The sequence below is a fragment of the Impatiens glandulifera genome, chromosome 4 (assembly GCF_907164915.1).
Source record: "Impatiens glandulifera chromosome 4, dImpGla2.1, whole genome shotgun sequence".
In the NCBI taxonomy this organism is placed as follows: Eukaryota; Viridiplantae; Streptophyta; class Magnoliopsida; order Ericales; family Balsaminaceae; genus Impatiens; species Impatiens glandulifera.
In genome coordinates, this window is record NC_061865.1 from 49079611 (window position 1) to 49106533 (window position 26923).

The 26923-nt window shown below is 28.3% G+C and overlaps 2 protein-coding genes across 2 annotated transcripts; one reads left to right on the forward strand and one right to left on the reverse strand.

Annotated features, from left to right (window-relative positions):
* On the reverse strand, window positions 1–1654 carry LOC124936596 (H/ACA ribonucleoprotein complex subunit 2-like protein). Its single transcript, XM_047477109.1, has 4 exons — window positions 1457–1654; window positions 1290–1359; window positions 536–641; window positions 1–221 (listed from the first exon to the last, which is right to left on the reverse strand). The coding sequence occupies exons 1-4, from the start codon at window positions 1593–1595 to the stop codon at window positions 60–62; spliced, it is 477 nt and encodes a 158-aa protein (XP_047333065.1). The 5' UTR covers window positions 1596–1654; the 3' UTR covers window positions 1–59.
* Window positions 1655–21799: 20145 nt separating this feature from the next.
* LOC124935305 (transcription factor TCP13-like) lies at window positions 21800–22639 on the forward strand. Its single transcript, XM_047475749.1, has one exon. It carries the CDS (start codon window positions 21800–21802, stop codon window positions 22637–22639), a length of 840 nt encoding a protein of 279 aa, XP_047331705.1.
* Window positions 22640–26923: the final 4284 nt, after the last annotated feature.

Here is a 26923-nt window from a genome sequence, read left to right on the forward strand (position 1 = left end):
TAGATAGAACAATAAAAGTACAGAGACATTAAGGTTTTAGTATCAAGTGTTTAAAAAACTCAGAACATTGATGAAGTAATTTCAGAAACCTCTGTTACCACTTGATCAAATTCAGCCTTGAGCTTTTCTTGTTCCTCTTTACCCAGTTCACCTTTTGCAGGCTTAGTTTGGATTAGGACACAGCATGTAGGCCTCTTAGTTGAACCAGCATTTGCAAGTTCCTGCAATAATTACACAGTTATTTTCAAACCCAAATTATAAAAATTCAACAATCAAAGTTCATACATAAAACTGCATTTATATGAATATTGGGTGTAAAACAAAGTTGGGTTATTTAAAAATCAGGCTGCTCTAGAGTTAAACAAAAATTAGGAAGTGTAAAAAAAATATAAAGATTTAGGCATTTTGGTTGATGAATGGGTAATGAATATAAAACCAAGACTTAAATTAAGTATGAAAGGGGGAATGGAATATAAACATGTTATGTTCTAACATGTAAAAATAACAAGAATAGAGAAGTCAGAAAACTTCTTACTTCCTTTGATGTAACATAAATATAGGGAATTTCAGAGTCTTCACATAGGATTGGAACATGAGTTATCACATCAATAGGTGAAATGTTTCCTGCTATGATACACAATCTGCATTTAACCAACAAAAGGAAAAAATGAGATCAAAAATCTAATCATTACATCAGCAAACAATCAATTGGTTAAAATAATAGGATTTAAGCATCAAAAGTTGATAATGGTTTCAAAAAACTATGATACACAATCTGCATTTAACAACCAAGTGAACATAATGAAAACAACTATCCAGTTGATACATCAGCAACCAAACAATTAGTTAAAAACTCAATATATTATAAAACAATAGGATTTTTAAGCATCAAAAGTTGATAATAGTCTCAAAAATCTATGATACACACTATACATTTACCAACAAAAGGAACATAATGAGATCAACAATCCAGTTGATATATAATAAAAAAAGAGAATTTTTAAGCATCAAGAGTTGATAATGGTTTCAAAGATCTATGATACACAATCTGCATTTACCAACAAAAGGAACATAATCAGATCAACAATCCAGTTGATATATCATAAAACAAGAGGGTTTTTAAGCATCAAGAGTTGAAGATGGTTTCAAAAATCTGAAAATACTATAATGCATAGTACATCCTATCATTTACTCTGTTCATCAATCAATTTGCACAAATTACCAGCCGTTTATTATTCATTATTACAAACTAACCTGTAAGTAAATTTGAACTGATATAAACAACTTACCCTTTGTTTCCACGACGGATGCTTTTAACTACCTCCTTAACTCCTCTTTTAAGACATTTATGCTCTGCAGCTATAGAACAAAAGTAAAACAAGTAATCAGAACTGATACCCACTATGTAAAACCTTAAAATAATATCTTCTACAATGATACATGTATAGATATATACCTCGGCGGACAAGCTTGAAAGCTTTTTTAGTGAGCTTCTTCCCAGCAAGAGGTTTAGCAATGGGTGCGAGAGTTATCGCCATCTTCTTCTTCTTGTCATCCTTCTGTGCCGATCTTTCCGCTTCGCTATCGCTTCCCATATTCTCTCTCACTAAAATCAAACTTCGTAGAGGCGGTAGGGTTTTGCTGCAAATGAAAGGGTTTTAGTCTTTTTGTCATTTTTTTAGGTTTTTATATAACCTAGTTTTTAGGTTTACAAAAATCTGTTGGATTTGGGCCGATTATTCTCGAATGTTCAGCCCATATATTAATTTGTTTTGTTAGGATATTTAAACTACAATAATTATTAAATAAATTTAATATTTTATTTTTAATTTAAAATAATTTATTAATTTACTTCAACTTATAAAATAAATATTTGAAATTTATATTTGAAAATTATAATAAAAAATAAAAGTTATTTTGAAATATTTTATAAGATTAACAATTTTAATATATATACTGTTATTTAGAATATATATAATACTTTTTCTTTTCAAATTATATATTTTAATAATATATTATAAATAGAATTTGAAATATAAATTAAAATTATTAAAAGATTTCAAAATAAAATAATTTTTTGAAGTGTTTTAGTCTAAATTAATATTACTATTTTGTATTTGTTTATTAAATATTTCAATAATTATTTTAAATAAAATTATATATTATATTATTTTTATTTTATTAAGATATTTAAAATAAAAATAAAAATTCATTAATTTTAAAAATTATATATTAAACATAAAATTAGTATAACTAAGGTGGTCAATTATAATCTAGTATGCGATTTTGATCGGAATTATCATCTTGAACCCTGATTCTTAGAAGCTAAAGAACTCATCAATTTAATCCCACCTGAATATAAATAAACACAATTAAATATAAAACATTATTAATATATTAATTGTATTAATATTTTAAATATTTCTAATGTATTATTTAAAATATTATTTAAAAAATATAAATTTTTAAAGAATATAATATAAATTTTGCCCTTAGTAAATTTCCTGAAATTGAATGAGTAGGGAATTGTAGTAGAAAAGGTATCTTTTTATCTTGATCCACTACAGTATCATTCCTATATATAAATTAAATTCTCAAAATTTATCACCACCGAATCAAACAAAAATTGAGTAGTAAAAAGTCTACAAAATCTTTTGTCACATTAAAATATCTTAGAGATGTTTTTGGAATGATTTTAGTTACAAAGGGGTTGTTTTTCTAGAATTCATAAATGTTTTTGAATTGAAAAAAAATAATGAGCAATAATGGAGAGAATTGAAGTGTAACAAAATAAAGAATAAGAAAACTAAGAGAAAAATTATGAGTTGTGTTTTTTATGAAGTATTTTTTAGTGTTACAAAATCGAAGTTTAAAAAATATTTTTTTAAAAGTATATGAACTAAACATATACTAGTTGAGAGATAAGGCTAAAGACTCTATAGTTAAAAACAAAGAGAATATTTTTGTTTTTAACTCTTTATTTACTCTTACTTTTTTTTATTTTTTTATAAATTCATATTCTTATAATTGTAATCACACTATACAAGTTTAACTTTTAATTTGGTATCATAGTCATTACTTTTCTTTAACAAATATATGTATTCATGATTTTTTTTTCCTCCTCTTTCGCTTTAACCACTCATCTCTTCCACAATTTCACTTTAATTAAACTTGATCACAAAAATTTTCTTATTTGAGAATTATCAAATTTTACCAAAGGTTATGGAATTTATTCATACTTTACTAGAAATAAATCTTCTCATGAAGTTTTTCTCCAAACTGATGTCGTTGACGGATCTAGTGTCCTCACTCTAAATCTTGTTTTTACTATTTGGGAGGAACAAGATCAAATTATCCTTTCATGACTTGCCTCAACCCATTTAGAATTCATCATAGCCCAAGTGGTTGGTGAATCCTACACCGCATTTAAAGTTATTTGGTCTGTTTTAAAACAAACATTCGCCTCTCAATCTCAATCTTGTCTGATGTAGTTTCGTGTTCAACTCCAAACGATAAAGAAGGGATCACTCTCGATGGTTGAATATTTGTAGAAAATAAAATTAATAATTGATAGTCTCGTTAGTGTTGGACAAAACACATCTCAATAAAATTTCAGTATTTATTCTTGGGGATGACTCAGTCTTGAATATGAATCTCTTACCGTAGAGGTAACCACTCACATTAACTTCATCGTCATCGAAGACCTCTAGGGAATGCTTCTAAGATATTAGATTCACCTTGAATCACTCCATTCCAACTATTCAACTATTAATCTTGTTATTTTTGCTATTTGATCGAGAGGATCTTCAAAACCATTCTACTTCCAACGATCGTGACATTCAATCTCCTCCTTTTGTGATTATAGTGCTAGAAATTAAATTGGCAATTGTAACCCTTGGTAATCCATTTCGTAGATTAGAACGTGTCGGAAGACACGTAAAAATACGGGGGATCTCGGGGGTGGTTCGAGATTCAATGCATTTCAACCTTGGTTTGTGTGTCAGACATTTTTTAAAATGAAACATTATTTTAAAAGATTTTGATAGTACTCTGCTTTCAAAATTAACTATTTAAAATAATTAATTTTATTTAAATTTTAATAATGTGGGGATTAAATGATAATTTGATTAAAGCCCAGTTTAAATTAATCAAACATAATTAATTTAATAAAAGATTATTTATTTGAAAACAGAGTCGCTAAATGATTTTAGAAAAATTAGTAAAATGTATGTACATAAACGTACTTTATATAAAAACTTTATTTGGTTACGCTCGGGAAAGGGCTTTCACGCTATATCTTCTACGGCCGTCGAAGACGGTTTTATTTTTTAAAAGTCTGGCTAATAAAAGATTTATTTATAACATTTATTTCCATTAATTAGTAGTCGGGTCCTAAACAATGATAGGTTTAAATTACGTAAATAATTGTACAAAATTATTTAGAAGTGTGACATACGATTTTTTTAACAAAAAATTAGTAGAAAACTCAGAAAAATATCAGAAATGTATTAGAATTTAAAAATAAATTTCAAATGGGACTTTAGTCAAGATATTTGTTTGGGAAATATCCCAAAAATATTAAAAAATATTTTACGACCTTTCGAGATTATTTGAAAATAGATTGGGGTGAATTTTGAAAAATGGATCCAAATAGGCCTAGGACTAGAGTCCTAGGGCTTGGGTCCGTTTTTACCGGTTTGGGACCGGATGGGCTCGATCTAGACCAGGGGTGGTCTAGATTGGGGTTCGGGACACTCAGTTAAAGGACCGGAGGGTTCGGCCCTAGGATTCGGGAGGCTCGGTCCTAAACTTAGATTGTTCGGTTCTAGGTTTGGAAGTCTTGGTCCTAGATATGGATTTCTCGGTCGTGGGATCTAGGAGTCTCGATCGTGGGATTTGGAAGTCTAGGTCCTAGGTAGAGGTGTAAACGAGTCAAGTTGCTCGTGAGTAACTCGTAAGTAACTTGGTCAAAGCTCAACTCAAACTCGGTTTAACTGAACTCGAGTCGAGTTCGAGTAGCTTGATTATAAAATCGAGCTCGAGCTTTATATTTATTGTTCGAGTATCTCGTTATATTATATATGTATATATAATATATATTTAGATATAATATTATATATATATATAAATCTAATTCCTTGTATCGCCCAAGATTTCCATTCTCAAATCATCTCTCTTTTCCTTTTATTCCCGTTTTCTCCTCCTTCTATTTCCAACAGCCAAACTCATCTCTCTCTTTTACTTCCATTCTCAAACGGTCAGATCTTCCTTTCTCTTCTTTTTTCATTTTCAAACGGTTAAATCCCTCTCATTCTCTCTTTTTTTTCTCCATTTTTTCATATTATTTTTCCATCAAAAGACTTTGAAGCATCTACTTTTTGGATTCTATTATTAACTGAACAGTTTTCTTATTGCCTTTGCCTTCAGCCCTTCACGATTTATATTTCAAATATTGTAGAATAGTTCTTCATATTGCCAAATTTTTAATATTTGTGATGAATATTCCGTTTGTAATTTCTAAATGAGATGTTTGTGATTGAATTATTATCTTTAAATAATGTAATGGTATTTATATTTCTTATTCTTAAATGATATTGTGATTATATATGTGTAATTTGTAAAATATATATTTTATTATGTTTGAGATATTATTTAGTGATAAAATTTAATTTTAAATAATAAAATTTAATTTTCGAGTTTTCGAGAGTTCGAGTAACTCGAATTGTAATCTAGCCGAGTTTGAATACACACTTTGGTACTCGATCGAGTTCGAATATTTACAATGCAATTCGAGTCGAGTTCGAGTATTATGGTACTCGACTCGACTCAACTCTTTTACACCCTAGACCTAGGTCAGACCTCTCGGTCCTAGGTGAGAATCCTCGAATGGATTTCTCAGTACTTGCTCAAGAACACTAGTCTTAGGGATCGGTCCTAATTTAAGAACACCGGTCATTGGTCTCGTTCCTTGGTCTCGGTTAGGACCAAGGATTCTCGGTCCCGCTACTCGGTCCTCAGTCCTACATGACTCGATCCAAGAGGACCAAGTGTTCTTAATTTGGTATGAAAATTGTAAGTTTGTAACTTTTAATACAGATCAAGAAAACATGATATGTAAGTTGCTAACAACTCATATGGATGTAGGGATCATAATCCCTAATTCCAAACTCGATCAATCGAGCTCTACAACGATCAATTTCTCAACCCGATTTCTAGGGCAAGATTTGGGAACTTTTGATTTAGGACATCTCATGGTATAATTCTTGTTCCAACAGCTTTGAATGATATTTATAGTCGAACACAACCAAAACAAGAACATCAAGCAAGCTTTGTAACAATTTTTAAAACTGATATTCAAACTCATTTTTTTAAATTTCAGCTGATCAAACATGATCGGGATGTTTGTTTTATGATTTAGAAATCATCCTAACATGTTTACAAACATTTTAGTCAGCTAATTGAATCAAAATTCAAGTTTAAAAGCTTAAGAACATGAAATTCAAAATTTCCAGATTTTCAAATCAAATTTGGGTTTTTTTATTAAGGTTGAATTGATGAAATCTCTTTCGGCGAAAAGCTTAGAAAACATCTAGAGAATAATTTCAACCAAAGAAAACATGAAATTGAGCCCTAAATGAAATCAACCCGATCGAACTTGGAAAAATCCAATTTTGAATCATAATTTGAATTACATTAGGGCTGGAAGTTTACCCGTCATTGGAGAACACTCCAATGATGTGTAGGAAGTTTTTCCAAGTCCTAGATCGAAGCCTAGATTGCCGGAATGATTTCTTCAAAAGGACAGTCTCCGGAGTTCTTCACAATTCTTCGAATTCAGCTGTAATGTTTTAATTATGTTTGATGGCTTGGAATAAGAACACCTAGAGACTATTTATACCCGAGCTAGGTCTGTTCATAATTGAATTCAACTTAGATTTTGCTTCTGAAGTTTTTCTTCTCCATTTTTATTTTGTCATCGGAAACCAAATTCTAGGGTAGCTTTTGAATTCAAGGCTTAGGGGTAATGATGGCGAGGAAGAGAGAGACGTGCACGTTGGTGAAAGAATTGAGGGATACGATTGAGAAATGGAGAAGATAGGATTTCTGGAAGGATCGCTGACGTCAGTCGCGAGCCTCCGGCGTTCTCCCTATCGGTCGGGAAAGATGAACAAAACGACGTTGTTTAATTTATATGAAACGCGTTGTTACGTTCTGTTGGCGGTCCGACAACGATTGGGTGTTTGGGCTAACGGAATTAGCGTCCCATTAGCTGGTCTATTGTGAACCCGGGCGCGCGCTTCCTTGGTTACAACCGGCTATGCGACGTGTTCCTGGACGCTGGATGAAAATCCAGCGCTGATCCGATGGATGAAATCTATGCTACAACCAATTCACTTATTTTCGGCCACACTAGATTATCAGTTTTTATTTTTAATAAAAGGTTTATTTGAAATCGAATTTTAACTCTTTTCTTTCATTTTTCTTCATAAAAATATTTTTGACAACATAATAAAAATTATGTTTATTTATTTAATTTTTTGGTATTTTGGGTATTTATTTAATTGTTTTAAGCCATAATTTATGTTTTAAATTATTTCAACCATTTTGGGATTTAATTTGGGTAAAATAAATACAATATTTTAACCTCAAATTATTTTGATTTTTATTTAATTTTTCTAATTAGGGTTTTTATTATCACAATAATTAGCCATAATTTAGTTTTAATCTTTTTTGGGGTAATTTTGAATTAAAAAACTCAAAATATTTTTTTTATTATTTTAAATTAATAATATTATTATAAATTAGGGTATGTCAAATTTTCATGCTTACAGCAATCGATTGAACTCCCTTAATTCTAGTGGATATCAAATAAATGGGCTTTCTAAAAGTTCATCTATTTTTTCACACCCCAATTAGACTTTTGCTAGCAGATAGGGTCATTTTGCTATTGGGCCTTCTATTTTTGATTGTGGACCTCGTGGGTCCAATAGAAATAAAATACAATGTTAATTGTGTGATCATTTTGGTCACGCGACTAATATTTGTCGGTCTAGTCTATTTTGTCATATTTGTAATTTTACAAGTAATTCGATTGAAACTTGATGATGTCGTTAGAATTAAAATTCAATGACATACTCTACTATGATGGTTACACCCTCCTCTATTGATATTACAAATCATCTTACAGTGAATCTTGACAACCTTAGCATCTCAACTCTACATCATACTCTTATATATGGATTCTCACGTGTCAAAACTTGTGATCTTCACAATGTCAACATTGACACCATTTTCACCTCTCCATCCACATGTTTCTTCACTGCCAATAAAGATACACAATGGTGTTTTTCTATGGTAAATAAATTTAATGCTCTAATTCAAATAAGACACGGTCTCTTATTCCTTGATCCTCACAGAATATCGTAGGTTGCAAATGAGTTTTCAAAATCAAACTAAAAATTAATGGTTCCATTGAATGTTACAATGCTCGTTTAGTTGCAAAATGCTTTCATCAACAAGAAGACATTGATTATTTTGAAACATGCAACCCATTTATAAAACATATTACCATCTAAATAATCCTCTCACTTGTCGTCACTCATCAATGACCTATTCATCAACTTGATTTTAGCAATGCCTTCTTACATGGAACTCTACACGATAAAGTTTTTATGTCTCAACCCCTTTGGTTCACTCATCGTAATTATCCTAATAATGTGTGCAAACTTCACAAAGCACTCTATAACTCAAGAAAGTTCCTTGTGAATGGTATAATACTTTGAAATTCGCTCTTTTTCCCATCAGTTTTCAAGAATCAACAAACAATTGTTTTTTATTCATATATCACTCTACATAAATTACATCGTTATTTCTTATCTACATGGATGATATTATATTCATTAGCAAAATTCTTCCTCTCACATATTTTTCGTCATCTCTCAACATAACCACATTCCCCCCCCCCCCCCCAAGATTTAGGTCCACTACATTATTTTTTTGAATTGAAACTCATCCATCTATCTTTGGCATTTTTCTCTCTCAATCAAAATATATACATGAATAATCTTTTGAGAGAATTCTAGAAGGTATGAGGATCATCAATACTCTGTCTTCCTATCACTTAAAAATAATTGTGAGGATTCTCGAGTTTGAAGGGTTGAAAATGAAGGTAGGTTTGACTCAGAATTAGTATAAAATATTGTTCGCGATAAAGAGGAGGTGGTTCTATGGTCCCATTTAGTGTGGTCCACGAAAGATATTCCTTAACACCAATTTATTTTGTGGTTGGTGTTCCGTGAAAGACTTAACATACGCGATCGAATTAAAAAGTATATGAATATCCTAGATCTTAGATGCCTTCTTTGTATGAGAAATGAGGAGATCATTGACCATATCTTTGGGGACTGGCTATTTGCTTCCTTGCATTGGAGTAAGTTTTCCACATCAATGAGTCTTTTTATCTTCCCAAAAGAATGGACTAATATTAAGGAAATGACAATCATCCAGACAAAGGGTAATGGCTTTAGTTCAAATGTCTTTAAGTGCATCTTTGCAAACATTGTTTATCATATTTAGAAGGAAAGGAATGCAAGAGAATTTTCAAGGGATTGAAATGATGTGGAGTTTGTTTAGAGTGAAATTATCTTTGATGGAAACTCACTCATTCGAACGTGGAGGCGAATTCCCACTTGTGAAAAAAATTGATTGATTTGTCAAAGATGGAGCATTGCATATGAGAAAGTCACTCTTATTTCTAATTTCAAGGCGCTCTAAACTTCGTTGTTCGTGTCCTTCATTTTTGTTCTCATTCTGGTTGTTTTTTTATTTTCATTTTGTTGGTTCATTCATTTTTTACAAAGTCTTGTTTTGTCTGAATCCTAAACTCTTGTAATTCTTTACCCTTTTCCGGTATTTTTATTTAATGGAATTTTGTCATTTTCTCATCAAAAAAAATATTAGTGACTCAAAACCTCTTAATACCCCCACAATCTCTTCTAGGTCATTTTATCTCTCCATGATGACGACACTCTTCCTAAGTCATTCTTGTATCGCCTCATTGTTGGTGCTCTCCAATATTTGATGCATACTCGACCTAAACTAGTATTTGTTGTCAAACATATCTACCAATTAATGCAGTCTCCTACCACCACTCATTAATCTACAATGAAAAGAATAATTTGCAATCTTCGTCATACTCCTTATCACGGACTTCTCATCCGTCAATTATCTTCTCTCGATCTATCTGCATTTTCTAACTCCGATTGGACTTGTTGTATGGATGATCGTCACTCCATAACTGGCTACTACATATGTTTGGTGGCAATCTTATTTCTTGGAATTCAAAGAAACAACAAGTTATTGATCAGTTTAGTATTGAGTCTAAATGTCGAGCTCTATCGCATGTCACTATTAAACTCATCTTGCTCCAATCATTGCTACGTGAATTTTGCATCTCTCCACCTCAACCTCTCACTCTATTATGTGATAACACTAGTGTTGTGTTCTCTTAGTCAATCTAATTTTTCATTCTCGTACAAAATATATAGAGATTAATTTTCACTTCATTCATGAACGTGTTGCTTAAAAATTTCTATTAATCTGATATTTACTTATTGATGATCAAATTGTCAACATCCTCACCAAACGATTTGCATCAATATGATTTGTTTTATTACGTAACAAATTCACAGTGTGTGTGCCTCCCTTTTTGTTTGAGAGAATGTATTAAAGACTCTATAATTAAAAATAAAGAGCAACTCACTTAATCCTGTTAGTTTTCATCTTCTAGTTCTTAATAAAAATTTAAAATCTTTATATATTTTAATTTTTAATTATCCTTATTTTATTTATAAATTTAAAACTCATGTAATTGTAATCCAAAATAAAATCTTAATACACAACTTTTTAAATAAATACTCTTTATTTAAATTTAACTAACACAACAATATTATATTGCATGTACCCTCACTTTCTATGACTATTTCTAAATATATAATAGGATTAATTTTCAATTTTTTTCCTATTATATATAATATATATACTAACACTTTTTTTTTATTTCCTTTCATATTATATAATATTTTTATATAATATTTAATTTAGATATATATTTAATTTTAATTAAATTTTATAATTATTATATTTATTTTAATTTATAGGCCACAAAATTTGAATTTGAATTAGGTCCTAACTCTAAGCTAACTCTAAGGTTCTATCATTTCATAAATTTTGAGTAACCCACCTATGATTATAACTCTTATTAACAAACAATTAACTAATATTAGTACATAATTATCTCACATTAATAATTCTTTATTTTTTTACCTTATTTTAGATACTTTGAAAATATTCTTGAATGCGACTAGAATTCAAGGAATAAAGGTAATGCTTGAACCCTGAAAATTTCGAAATCAAATAATCTCATATCCCCAAATTTCAAACATTGAAATTTGATTTTTAATATAACTACTAAAGTCCAACATCTCAAATAATCTCAATAACAACAAATAAACTAACATTAGTACCTAAATAAATAATTATGAATTATTTTACGGTATTTTAAATTCTTTGAAGATATTCTTAAGTACGGCTAGAATTCAAGGAATAAAAGTAATGTTTGACCATGAAATTTTCGAAATCAAATAATCTCATTGATATACCCCCAAAATTTCAAATATTGAAATTTGAATTTTAGTATAACTACTCAAGTCCAACATCTCAAATAATCCTATTAACAAACAATTAACTAACATGAATGATTCTCAATTATTCTACCGTATTTTAGATTCTTCAAACAGCTAAATTCAAGGAATAAAGGTATTGTTTGATCATGAAAATTTAAAAAACAAATAATTACGGTAAACACTAAAATCTCAGGTTCCCAATTTTTAAATTTTAAATAATTATTTTGAATAAGTAAATTTAAAATAATTACCAAATCATAATTAAATAATTAATTGGAATAATTATTGTATTAATTAAACCTCAATTAATTAAAATAGAGACAAAAAATAAAGTAAAATAATTTGAGATAAATATTATATTTATTTTATCTCAAATTAATTTTTAGAGTTAAAAAAATTGTTATAAATAATTTGAGATATACTGTATCCATTTTATCTCAAAATTAATTATTTATAAAACTCCAAAATATGAAGAATAAATAAATGAGGAGTGATAGGGGAGGGAATTTGGGAGAGAAATTGATGTGTAGCTATATCGCTGGTTGGAAAAAGAGGATAAAAAGTGATGAGAAAGAAGAAAGAGAAATTTTGTTGTTTTTTTATCATTTAGATTGTGCCACTTCATTCTCTCCTCATTTCCTCTCCCAATCATTTCTCTAAATAAATAAATGATATGTCTATTAAAAATACTTTGTGTATTTTGTAGCTTAAAGATAAAGCTAAAAGGAGTTGAAAAAAATTGATTTAAAAAAAACTCTAAGACTAGAAAAGGGTCGTGATTCAGTGAAATCGAATACAAGAGAAACGGCTACAACAGACCACACAACCATCGGATGAGCTCCCATGCCTCATCCAATGCACCATAGCCAGCCGTGTTGTCGCTACACCAGAAGGAAAGTGCTTACACGCAACAACGGATCAACTAACGCGCGCCTCAACGTTGTTAGTCAAAATGTACGCGGAGAACTCACCATTGACGGAACGCCTAAGCGTCCGCGCTTAGGAAAGAAACGACATCATTTGAAGACTCCCTTAGCGCTCAAACGCAGAAGAAGAAAACAACGTTGTTTTCAGCTCTAGTTTGTCTTCTTCCTCGCGGAGAACGAAATGATGATCCGTCGAATTCTTTAATTATTCAAAGATTAAACTCCAACGCTAGTTCATCATATTCGTTGATTCGAAGGCTAAAATGATCACCCTAACTTGGTGATCATTTCACCTACGATCATAGGAGCAAGCATGCCCTAGAAGATCAACTGGATGAAGACCAGACAAAAGCCATTAATGGTCTTTTGATTAAAATTTGATCCATTGGATCGTTCAACCGACTTAGGGAGGTTATAAATAGCCCTCCTCAGTAAAGACGAAGTCAAAGATCCCAATCACAATGTCTCAATCCACCTTTAAGGAAATCGCCATTAAAATTTGCAAGTTTTTCTTGAAAATTTTGAGATCATGTGTAAAACTTTAAAGTTCGGTTCTAGATCATCAAAAAGTTTCTAAAATAGTTCAAAAGTGTTCTCCAACTCATTATAAACATCAATACATGTAATTTTCAACTTGAAATTTTTATATTCAAGTTTGACCAACTTTTCATACCGTTCAACCGATCAATTTTTGTTGGAAAACGATCTTGATACCATTTGTAAGCTTTCTGTTGAAACTAATTTGAATCAATCGATCCGAATTGAAAGTACCCAAATTTGTTTTTAAAAATTTTCAAAATCAGGTTTCTGTTAACTCAAGAATAGCGACTCAAACACCTTCCTAACATATTTCTAAAGGTGTCATGATATTCAAATCAATTCCAAGCAATCCCGATCATGTTTGATTAAAAACTAAAACTAAAACTAAAAATGAAAATTTTAGTTCTTGAATTTGTTAAGACGAACATTTAGTGTTCATGTTTTGGTTATACCCGATCTTAATATGTATAAGGAAGATATATGTAAGCTCTTTATACCCAATTAAACCTTCAAAACTAAAATCTCAATTTTTGCTTAAGAACTGTTCAGATCGAATGGAACGTATTTCCGATTAAATGAAGTATCGAAATGATGTTATAAATGATCATTGAGGTTATATGAAGTCCTCCATCCTTAGATCGAATAATGGAGGCTCCAATTGAAATCTCAAAAACTTGTAGTGTCGTTCATGGCGTCCGACCAAGGATTTCACCTAGGCTTGATTTTCGAACGAGAATATCAAGCCTTCCCTTGAATCTAACCGAGGATTTTTAACCCCGATCGAGGATTTTCAGCATGTCATGGTTTTAGACCGAGAAAACTAGCCCAACATGGTTTTCAACCGAGAATCTCTGGATCCGACTAAGGGACCAACGCGCGCGACCGACGAATTCCAACATCCAACTAAGGGAACAATACGTGTGACCGAGGAGACCGATATCCACGTTGATCGTGTGCTTGACGCGTTGACTTCGAGCCAAACCCTCTCTAGACCCGTGTATCCGACCTGGTTCGCGAACTGGGCACCGGGCACCTACTTAAGGGCCTATTTGTTTGGGATTTTAATTTTAATTTTTTTAACAATTAGAAACTCCAAACTATTTTTTCAAAATCCAAAAAAAATAGAAAACAATTTCAAAATATTTTTATAAATATTTTTTTTGATAAAGATATGTTTGAATATTATTTTTTAATTATAATGCCTTAAACTGATATTTTCAAGTGATTTCCTCAATAATTATCGACATCAATCGCATGTACTAACATTTAAATATTGTTATACAATTTTAAATGAAAGAAAAACATATATATGTTTAGAAATTGAAAAATAATTAGTTAAATAAAACGTAATAAAACAAAAATTTCAAACCCAAAAGCCAAGATTTTATGATGTAGAGACCGTTCTTTATTAGGTAGAGAATATAACGCAAATCTCTTTCTCGAGTATCAACAAAATTCGAACTCAACAGAACATCTGATAAAATTACGTTTGTACATGTATAAAAATCTTTTATTGATTTTAAATTTTAAATTAATTGGTGACTCTTTTCATCAAATAAATAATCTTTTAAATTAATTATTTTAACTAATTTAATATACAAATTTCTTTTAATCAAACTGTGATTTGATTATTTTAAAATTTAAATGATGGTTTAAAATTGATCATACAAATTAATTATTGTTATAATTAATTTTAAAATATCAAAATACATTTTTGTAAATCTTTTAAATAATATTTTATTAAAAGATTTTCAACATGTAAACCGTGCGAAGTTAAAATTTCTCGAACTTCGAACTTTTCCAGGACAAGGAATTTCCGGGATTACCTTCTCGTATACCCCAAAATTTCAAATATTTAAATATGATTTTTAGTATAACTACTCAAGTTCAACATCATTCTCCCCTTTCAATTGTTTTAAACTTCTCAAATTGTTTCTCAAGCGTTTTTGCCAAACTTTTGTTATAGCTGAAAACATTAAAAACATATTTTTGATCGTGGTCCACACTGAAACCGTTACAATCAACCTCTGAAGTTTTCGAAGATCATATAGTTTCATAAGTCGATATCTCGGCGATACTCTACCATTTAACACGAATTTAAAGGCTTTTTTGTTGGAATTTTTAGGATCACTAGTATAATAAATAATTGTGCAAATGTTATATTTAGTATAAGTCAAAATAATGTGATCTAATATGAAATTAAGTTTACGGCTTATGGATGTATTTGTCATGAATATAAAGTGAGGATGACATTTCTAATTTTATGAAGTGACTAAATTAGAAATGACTTAACTATAATAACTAACTTAATGTTGGTTATATGTAACGGTAATGGTCCCCATCTAAAGTACTGACAATTCTTTTTTGCGTACTCATCATCAGAGAAAGAAAATCATTGTCGTACTCATCAAATTGTAAGAACTATTTCATAAAAAAAGTCTAAAAAAGAGAGATTAAAGGTACTCATCAAATTGGAAGAACCATTCCATAAAGAAAGTCTAAAAAAGAGAGATTAAATACCATTTCCATTCTAAAGAAAGAGAAGATTCATGATTAAATTAAAGTACGCTTCCCAACATTTAGATTTTAAATTCTCACACATTATATTATGATGCTTAAAAATATATATGTATGAATTTATGATAATTTCAAATAATATATATATTGACAATTTCAAATTACATCAAATGCGAGAAATATACCAAATGCGAGAAATACCAAATGCGAGAAATATATCATTCACGCATTTTCATCTAAAACGCGTTAATCAACTCACGCTTTTTAGATGAAAATGCGTGAATGACGTTTCTCGTAATTGAGCAGTAAAACAGGCGCGCAAAGGGTATTCAGACTTTTCGCAGGGCAAAAAGGCCCATTTTGCAAACATTATCAGGCGCGGACCTTTTTTGGAATTAAGGCTATTAGTAGGACCATTTCATCCCATTTCCCTCCCATTGCATACTCCCAAATTCACATTAGACAATGGTGTCCTAGTTCTATTACTATCAGATCATAGGGTTTACCCAAACCCATAAATGAATAAAACAGTAATGTAGTTAATTAGTTTATTTAAAAACACTTAAATAATATCATAATTACTCCACCCAACTAAAATTGAGGTATATAGAAAACCTTATTAGAGGTCAATGCGTATTTAATACATATAAAAAGCACTAAATTATTTTTTTCAATTTTCTTTCCCACCTTATTTTTCTCTTTTTCTTCAACTCCTTATCAATAAATACAAAAAAAATAAGAAATAATAAGTATGCTCGAAATTTTTATTACAAGAAAAAGAAATTACAAATTTTATGGCAAGTAAACTTATTAGTAGAGAGTGTCTTATGACGGACGACTATGGTGATCACGTATACGAACTATGTACGTAGTCGAAGTCATTCCCTCATCGTAACTCGACACTTATCTAGAAACTCTTCATTTTCTTAGTTTTAAGATTAGAACTGAAAAAATAAGTGACTACTTACAAAATGTTGAATTAGACGCTAAAACCCCTTTTAACTATCTTAATATTTTAAAATGGATTAGGTTTAAGGCAAAAAAATATATATATTAAGATATGAAAGAGGAAAATTTCACTCTAGTCATTGATAAGTTTATGTATTTCATTGAGAAATTGACACTCATAAAATCACCAAGATGTTTGAAAATGAGATCAAGAATAACAAGATTTAATATCCACATAGAAGAATAGAAACTCTGCAGTGGTATAAACTATGAGAAAAGTATATAGAAAAGAGCCAAATTCGATCACTAAAAGCGCATTTAGCTCCATGATTTCAGCTCTTTCGACAATCTTGAAATAAAGTTTTTGACTTTTTAATGTGTGACTTTAAGAATATATTTATTTTTTGAGATCTCCTCATTTTTATGTGCCAACTAACTTATGAAACTTGAAGTCATATTATAGTGATCAATTTATATAATTACCATGATCAATTAAAAATCACTTAAAAAATATTAACTAACCTTATTAAGGATTATACCGCTCTTGTTTTGTTTTTAATGAAGTATAATACCCATTTTAACTTAAAACGTTCTAAATAAAAATCAAACTCGTGACCTTTGATATCTTAGAAATAATATGAATTAGACGGTAAAATGTACAATTTTATTACTAAAATGTTTATATCAAGGGTTTTGAATCATATAATTTTCACGGCACAAATGATATAGATTTATAACATATCTTTTTTTACGAATATCGGTAAAATGATTAACTCTTATTTACCAAATTACTTAATTTATTAATTAAAATCTATTTTTTTTTAAGTTTTCTTTTTTAAAAAACACACATCTTCAAATTAAATCACCTCATATTTCTTAAACAAATTAAAGTTTATTTAAATAAACCTCAACGAAACAAGCTCCGAATGTGAATTTATAAGAACATGATGACTATGAATTAATGATTATTTACAGCCATTGAACATAAAATTAATGTACGATCATATATGTAAGTATGTAGTTCGATGATCTTCTTTTGTTATAAACTTATAATAATGGAGAAACCCTACAACTTTATATTGTAATTCATTCTAAAGGTCTGTTTCTGAAATCTGACAGACCTAGAGATCAGATAGCTAGGGGACCATGCATAATGCATGCATTATATATATTTATAAATATAAAAAAAAATGATCACTGTAGCTCACTATATATTACGTACGTACACTGGGTCTGGGATGCAGTAAAAAATGCATTATTGGGTTTACTCCCAACTGTAAAATGACCCCCAAAATGAGTTTTTCTACTCCAACCCACCTCTAAAACAAAACCCAAAATGGGTTTATACCCATTTTCTCTCAGATAAAAACCCAAATTTGAGTATTTACTATTCACATACTCAAAATTTTTTAAAAAAACAAAATGGTCCTCTAACTATATTATTATGTTAATCTTATATATTTCATATTTTATATAATTATTGATATGTTTTATTTTTATCTTTTTCTTTTTATTAATATTAAAATTTTTTAAATATCATAAATTTAATAATGAATAACATTGATAAAAAAACTAAAAAATAACAAAATAATTTAATAATATTTGTTTTGATATCATTTTTTTTTATTTATGTAGTGTAATTGAGTTTATTTAATAATATTTGCTTTGATATAATTTTATTGTTAGTATAGTATAATTTGTGTTTGTTTATTTAATGAGGTTTAATTTGTTTTTTTTATGTGTATAAATTATTGATTTATAATTCATTTTATTTAATGAGTGTGATTTTGAAAAATATTGGGGTTTAATTTGTAAAGTTGATAAATATATAGGTAGAATTGAAAAAGTGTGTAGGGGGAATATTCTAAAAATATTCTTTTGAGTTTGAAAATGAGTTTTTGGGTTGGAGATGAATTACTGTTTGATTGGACACTTACTGCATTTTGAGTTTGAGAATGGGTTTTTGGGTTGGAGATGGTCTTATGGGTCATTTTCTGGCCTCACCCTTTTGATCATCAAATTGACACCACCCAATTATTCTACTTACCTTTTCAAGAAATTCAAATAGGCCATGCATGTTTATTATAATTTAAATCAAATTAATAGGATACTAGCTAGCTAATTCATATTTGACAATGAACAAATTAGTAATTAGAAGAAATTGAAACCAAGATATCCTCTTTTGAGCTTGTTTTATTTGGGTTTTTATTAATGGGTTTTTAGTTAAAAACTTTGTTAGATGAAAAATTAGGTTATTTGAAATAATGATGTTAGGTTTTGTCTTGTGGCTTGGGACAAAGTAGAAAAACCTGTTGCATATAGTGGTGGTTCTGTAGGAAAGTGGCTGTGAAGGTTTGCTGGGAAAGTGAGTCTTTTTTGACTGATTGTGATGTGTTCAAATTTTGGGTGGACAACCAAAAATGGATCTATAAGGGTTGAAGTTAATTCGAGGCTGTTGGAATTGAAGAACTTGGTGATGGAATGACAATTTCTTTATTATGAGAAAATTTAGGGTTAATAAATGTGAAGTAATTTGCTTTTTTTCTTTTTCTTTTTAAGATGAGACGTTTTTCATTAATTCTCGGGTTTGGTACATTTCACAATTATGTTGTTGTTTTATGAAAAGTATTAATCAAATTAAGGAAATAAGCAAATAGTTGATCACTACACCTAGCTTACAAAAAAAAAGGAAAAAGGGTAAAAATCAATAGAAGTTATAATCTAATTCAACATATATGATTAAGATACAATTCAAAATACATAAAACCATCACCAACAAAAGTACTGATTTGTACAATAAGACTAACTAAACAAACTCACTTAATCACCAAACATCTATATCTTTGAGATGTGAACCGAAAAATCTATGCACCAAAATAAACCCCGTAGATTCTGCATAAGCTACTTTATAAGGTTATATCGTTGCTCCTCTCTTAACATGATTAACGACGCTATAAATATGTACGTTTTCCTTTCCACCCACTTTTCTTAATAATCTCTTCGTTATTCACTACACTTTCAATTCGCTAAACTTGAGTACTGTGAACATGATTCTCATAAGCATCCAAATTGAAAGTCATAATCAATGTTGAGTTCTTTGGTTTGTATCATCCGAATCTGTCATGCCCTAGTTACTTCTTTATTGGGACATTTTTCAAACTCAGTTTCTAGTATTGCCTCTGATATGTGAATTATGTTATCAATCATCCGATCTTCACTTATGAGTAAATGTAATGTCAATTTGTTTAGTCTTTTTGAGGTTTGATTGTGATCCTTCTGTCATGATGTTCTTCTTATCGATTCTTATGATAATCATGGTTGTAGTTTGCTCAAAAAATATTTTTGTTTTTTAGGTTTGTTATTTTTTACCGTTAACATGTTAGGTTTTGTTTGGTTGCGTGGGTAAAACAGTAGAGATCGAAGACTGAAAGTTGAAGTTGGACGATGATGATGAAGCCATGCAAATCCTACTGACAACAAGTGGTCCTGATCTGAGGACCATTGCAGGAGATAAATGAAGCTTTTAAGGACCTGTTTGTTTGGTCCCTCATCTATGAACATGCAGCTGTCCTCCCCCTACATATACATCTCTGATCATTATCAGATCGATACTTTAATTACCTATTATCACACCTTCCTTTTTACCTTTTTTTTGTCGGTTTATATATCTACTTTGGAAAAAATATATATTAAACATATATCTTATAATGCTATACTCGATTATGTGTACCATATACTATTCATAAGATAAATCAACTAACCCTATACATTCTTTCTATATTGTACTTATCTAATAGAGATTTGAAATATTTGCGGAGAAACACAATGTAATTAGATAAGTGAGATTTCGTAAAAAAATATATATTATAAATAGATTAATTTGCCTCTTATTGATGAGATTGAAAAGGGTTATGCCACTAAATCGCGTTTGAATCTAGTTTAATCAAATGGTGATTATGATAATGTGATTTATCTAAAAAAACTAACATAACGATGCTTTTATTTGTTTCGGTGTGCTATTTATGTTTTGGAAAATATTATATTCAAATATATTTTTTTAATAAAAATAAGAGTTCGATTTTCTATAACTTTTTAAGTTATAGTGGGATCATGATCATGAAATCATGTTAGTTTTCTAAATTCAAATAATAATAATAATAATAATAATAATATATATATATTATGGAAGTGTGAAAATGTATATTTTTCTTAAATTGATATTGAGATATAATGTTTTTAACTTTGTTTAAAATAAATTGACTACTTCTTAAAGATACTCAACCACGTCTATAAATTTATTTAGAGTTATTTTCAAATAATCTTATGAAAATCTCAATTAAGGGTTATATTGGCATAAGTTTATTCATGGTCAACTAACGAAAAGAAGAGTCGTCGCTAAGTCATGTCTTATTAGTTGGTATCTGTTTTTTTTTTAAATTAATTCCATTGTTATTTGGTACTTTTTCTTAGGTACCAAAAAAAATAAAGATCATATATTTATTTTTGTGATTGTAATCACATTGACAGTTCTATTAAACATATAGTATTTAAATTGTATGAAAACATAATTTGATCCCATAAATAGTAATTAGTATTCATCTTTGAGTAATTTGTTGCAATTTTCTAATTGTTTGATGAGTTGGTGATTGGTCCCACACCAATAATTTTAAGTCAAACTTCTGTAAATGTAAACTAAAGTTATGAGAATTTATATATGATATGACCAAAGAACTCCATATTTTCACTCTATAGTACTATGATCATGTGCAAACTATAAGTGCTCTAAATAATATGAAATTGTGAAAAAATATCACATAAAATTGACACGTGGCTGATACCACACCTTATCTTCTTCTTGAATTGTGTTTCTATATGAGACATTATGAGAGACAAATTCTTGCATCTTTTCCATTATCGGAACTAGCTCAACATGGTAGTTCGAGGAAATGAATAAGGTTTTGATAGTAAAAGATGTCGGTATATGATCTAAAGAAGTTCACCAAGAATGAACTAAAAGGGACTTTGAAGGCTTCATATCACATCTTCTAATTGTCCACTTATTGGTGAGTTCATATGTTCTTGAAATTCACAAATATGTAATAGTTGAAACATGTTTCTCTATGCTTTAGAAAGAATTATTTTGTTGTTTCCGCAGCTCTACAATTCACTTTTGAAGAGATGAATATGTCTTCAAAAGAAAATGGTCTTCATCCGAAACTTGAAAATCAAATGAATGGTCAATCCAACAAACGTTCATCGAGTTCAAGACGATGGTCTTCTTGTAGGAATCCAAGGATTGTTCATGCTTCACCCTTATCTGGATCAAAAGATAGACATAGCAAGGTAAGTACAATAAGAGGTTTAAGAGATAGGAGAATTAGGTTATCTGTGCCCACAGCTCTTCAATTATACAATCTTCAAGAGAGGCTAAACCTTAATCAACCTAGCAAAGTTATAGATTGGTTGCTTGAAGAAACTAAACACGAAATCGATAATCTTCCACCACTTCATTTCCCACCTTTTTCTTCAAACTCGATTTCTCATGAGTTGAATGTATGTCATCCTCCATCTTATCATTCCTCATTCGATTTGAACCAAACACACACAAATCAAGACACATCTAAGAGACCAAATCTTGAACAAGATAGCCGCATGTCGAGCGAAAAGAATGAGTACACAATTTTAAACCAACAAGGAGGAGGTGTTAATGAAAATTACACTAATAACATCAATTTCGCCATTCCTATCTTTCCAAACAATGTCATAATTCCAAGCAATCCTTATTTGAATTGGGAGTTCTTCCCATTTGTGAGACATGGAGTTGTCTCGCAAGCAGAAGGCGCCGCCTATGCTGGCCAACAGGTATTGGCTCAGAACCAATATTCTTCCACTATTGGACCTCGGCCAGAGAATGAAAATAGAAAACACAAACAGATGATTCAGAACAATCTTCAAGTTGTGACGAGCCTCTCTTCGATGAATCCACTTTCTTCAATGTTCAATCTTCGCCCACAAATGCAATAGATCAGCCATGGAAGCACAAGCAGTACTGATTCTTGAATTAGTAAGTGTGCTTATATATATATATGCTTTCATTTGTGTGTGCCTTGGAATATGTGTTTATACAAGATGCATTGAAGTAAGTGTGCTTAATATTGATTATATACAATTAAATGTACTATATATATAAAAGCTTTATATTTGTCATTTTATAAATATAATGAGGCTTGATCTACAAAATATTAGGAATGTTATGGCATGAAATGTTTGTTCAATATCGACTTTATCTCGAAATCCTTTTGAAATTATTTCCTTTTGTAAAGTTTGATTTGTTGAAGATTTAGACCTAGTTTGAAAGTCTGGAGGGTTTTTTTGTTATGTTTTTCTAATCTTTATTTTATTTTCTCACTTTTTTCGCGTTAACACATTTTTATGTATATTTTCAATGAGATGGTATGAGTTTCATATTATCTTAGTTATTAATATAATTTTTAACATTTTAAAAGAAAATTGTGCATAAAATATAGGACATACTCATTACTCACTCATTCTTAATTCATGCAACTAAGTATACACCAAATGATTCATTGGGAGAATAAATAGATAGATTTGGTTATAATATAGTGCTTTCAAAAGAAATATATAATTAGTGTTATTTGATATGTGTAGATCTATCTCTATGACATTAAAATGGTTATACATTTTGTTTTATTTTTATGCTTTTAAATATAAGCTCATTAATGATGATACCAGAAAGAAATTAATCTTCAGACCTTATTACACAGGTGAACCACCAATAGTTTTATATAAATAATGAATTATATATATGTATAGTTATTTTATTAAGCAATATTATTGATAGATGTATAATTATATTAATTAGAAGAAGAACATAACCCATAGGTGGAATCATTTTTTTAACCATTAATGGATCATACCAGAAAGAAATGGTTAATTTGTCCATTATTAAGTTGTCAATGGCAATTACAAGTTCTACAAATGATTTTCCAAATACAAGAAGATTCAAATTTTGTTTTTGTAACCAAGGGGAGGGGAAAATGCTCAAGTGTATTATATTGTTATGCAATTATGTTTTGTTGTCCTTTCATTAAGTTGTTTTTATTAATTTATGAGAATGTTTTCATAGTTAAACTGAAATAATTTTGATTATTCCAACTATAATTTTTTAGAAATATAGATCCATGAAAAAAAAATCAAATTAATATATATATATATATATATATATATATTAAACTAATCAATTAATATTATAAAATGAGAATAATATAAACATAGCAACATAACATAATTTTTTTTTATTAAAAACAAAACAAAAAAGAATATAGGACCCCATAGATTTATGAAATGTCTTAAGAAAGGGAAACAGGTTTTTAATTAACTTCATAAACATTTCAAAACAAATATCAGAAATAGTTAAAATAATAGTTTTATAATTCTGTTATTTATGTGAATTTGTTCATTATGCACATTTTTAATGTATATAGAGTGATATAATATTTTTATTTTTAATAACAAATATATATAATATAAACTAATTTATTATAATTAATATAGTCTATTCTAATAACTAATTCAATTATTCTTCTCCTATTCAAATCTTTATGAATTAATATCAATATTGTGAAAGATATAATATAGATTATGTTCTAAGAGAGAAAAGATGACGGGTCGATATTCTCACTTAGACACTTTAAATGAAAATTTGAAACGGTGATGATTTTGGGAGTCGGACTAACTTATTACATTTTTTTATTTCTTTTTATAGATAATGATCATGATTTTTTTGGGAGTAAATTAAAATATAAACCAAATATAAATTATATAATTACTATTTTATATTAAAGTAAATAAATGTTTTTAGGAGATAAGAATCTTATAAATAATGTTGAAAGTAAATAAATTCAAATAGCTTTTATATATTAGTTATTATAATTTTTATATTTGTTGGAAAGTTAAAATGAAATCGTAGTCATAATTTCTTATTTTAAGTTAAAATATTTTTAGTGAAAATTAAATTTAAAAAATTTAATTTGTTGGACAATATTTTATACTTCAAAAAATTAAAAATGATAAAAACACGTATCTTCATTCTAAATCTTGATGTTATTGAATTAATAAAAAAACATACTAGTACACAATAACAAAAAAAACGTGTTTCATTCATTTTTAGATACTGCAATAAAAACAAGTTAAATCACAATAATTATATCATATATCTCATCAATCATTTTATCAATTTAAATATAAAAATTATTCTTTATTTAAATATTTTATTTTATATTAATAAAAGTTAATATTAATTAGGCATATTTGATTGGAATATTTTGATTAAATTTTTAAACTGATTTTTCTTTTAATTTCATCAAACATGAGTTTTTGGAGAAAAATCCAAATAAAACCAAAAAACTCAATTACTCAAACCAGCCCTAAGAGAAGGTATAAGACAACCAATACTAACTATTAATTAAGGAAACTAAAAGACAACAATAAGGCAAAAGATGAGACTCACTTTTTGGGTTTTTATTTAATTTCTTCCTATCAAAATTTTTATTTAATCATTTAATTTATTTAGTTATTAATTTTTATAAAATTTTAATTTTAAATTAAAAATATATATATTAAAATAATTCAATTAATTAAAAACTCAAATTATTGACGAACTTGCAAAGATTGATGAAATTGAGTTTGTTACTCCGAATAATTTGATTATTACATACAATCTGAACGCTCCAAAAACACATGTTGAGGTTCAAATAAAACGTTTTTAGAAGAGCAATAGACAAAAAAAAAATCATATACTAAAAGAGAAACGTACAAAATTTATAGTTGGAAAACGACTGTTCAAACAAAATGATGCATAACTCATTGTTCGTGTTTGTGTTTAGTTGGATATGATATTTATTATTTTGTATTACTCAATATAATGATTATATATTTATAATGATTATATATTGTTTTGAGCATTTTCTTCATTTAAAAAATATATTACAACTTATGTATAACTTGTATATAAATACTTTTTTAATAAAGTTTTACATTTAGTTGGGATGAAACTAAATAAATAAATAAAACTTAAAAAAAAAAGGAGAAAGAAAAAACTAGCTAGTACTATAGGTGAGATAGTGACTCTCTAACAAAAATGTCTACAAAATAAAAAATTTTTAAAAAAGGCAATCATAAAACAATCATAGGATAGGATGAAATCAGAGATCTTATCCATAACCACTAGTTATGAATGAGACTATTACTAATTTTAAATAGTAATTTGATGTTATTTTAATAGTAATTATGAAGTAATTTAATGTTAAAATATTAAACTAACTCTTCTTTCTTTTATTTAGAATATATATAAAATTATGAAGGGTATTTTATTATTTAATCCAAATAATTTATTTATCCACATATTATGGATTATAGATAGAACTTGTTGTTTGGTGTGAGTTATTTTGATTCAATTCATTTATTTAAATATTTTAAGCTTACATCAACCAATTATTTTTTCATCAATTAAAATATCAAATAATATGTAAAATATCAAAAAATAATTCTATAACATTTTACAAATATGAAAATATTATACTTCTCACAAACAATATTATTTAAAAAAATATATTATCAATAATATAATATTGGTTCGAATTAACTTATTTAAACAATCTATTGAATTATTTAATGAAATAATCTTGTTTAATTTTATACTATAAAACTGAATTATTTAAATAATCTTGTTTAATTTTATACTATAAAGCTGAATTATTGAAAGAAATATTTAAGGGTATTAATATTTTATTTAATAAATTAATTAGTTTAATTAATAAAAATATTAAAAAAAATGTTTGATTTTATTCGTCATATCAAATAACCCCTAATTTTTTAAACGAAAATGATGAATTTTTAGAGAGAAATTCATTCATGTATATCTTTTTACCTAATTTTCCTATTTTATCTCTTATTTAAAGTACACTTCATTTATATTAAGAATAACATTAAAATTACCCTTTTTTTTAATTTATTAAAATGAGAAATAAATTAATTTTTCTTATCAAATTTATAAAAATATTTATTTTTGTACAGTAAGTTTATGATAGACCTAATTAATTTGTTAAACTTTTCAAACTAATTCAAAATTTGTGATGTGAATAAATTATTATTATTTTTTTAAAATTTTAACAAACAAATATTGATTTATTTTAAATCAAAACAGTTAAAATAAAATTTTATTTAAAACAGTTCAATAGATTTAAGTTCATAAATTTAAGAGTTTATATAAAAAAATTGACCCGTTAT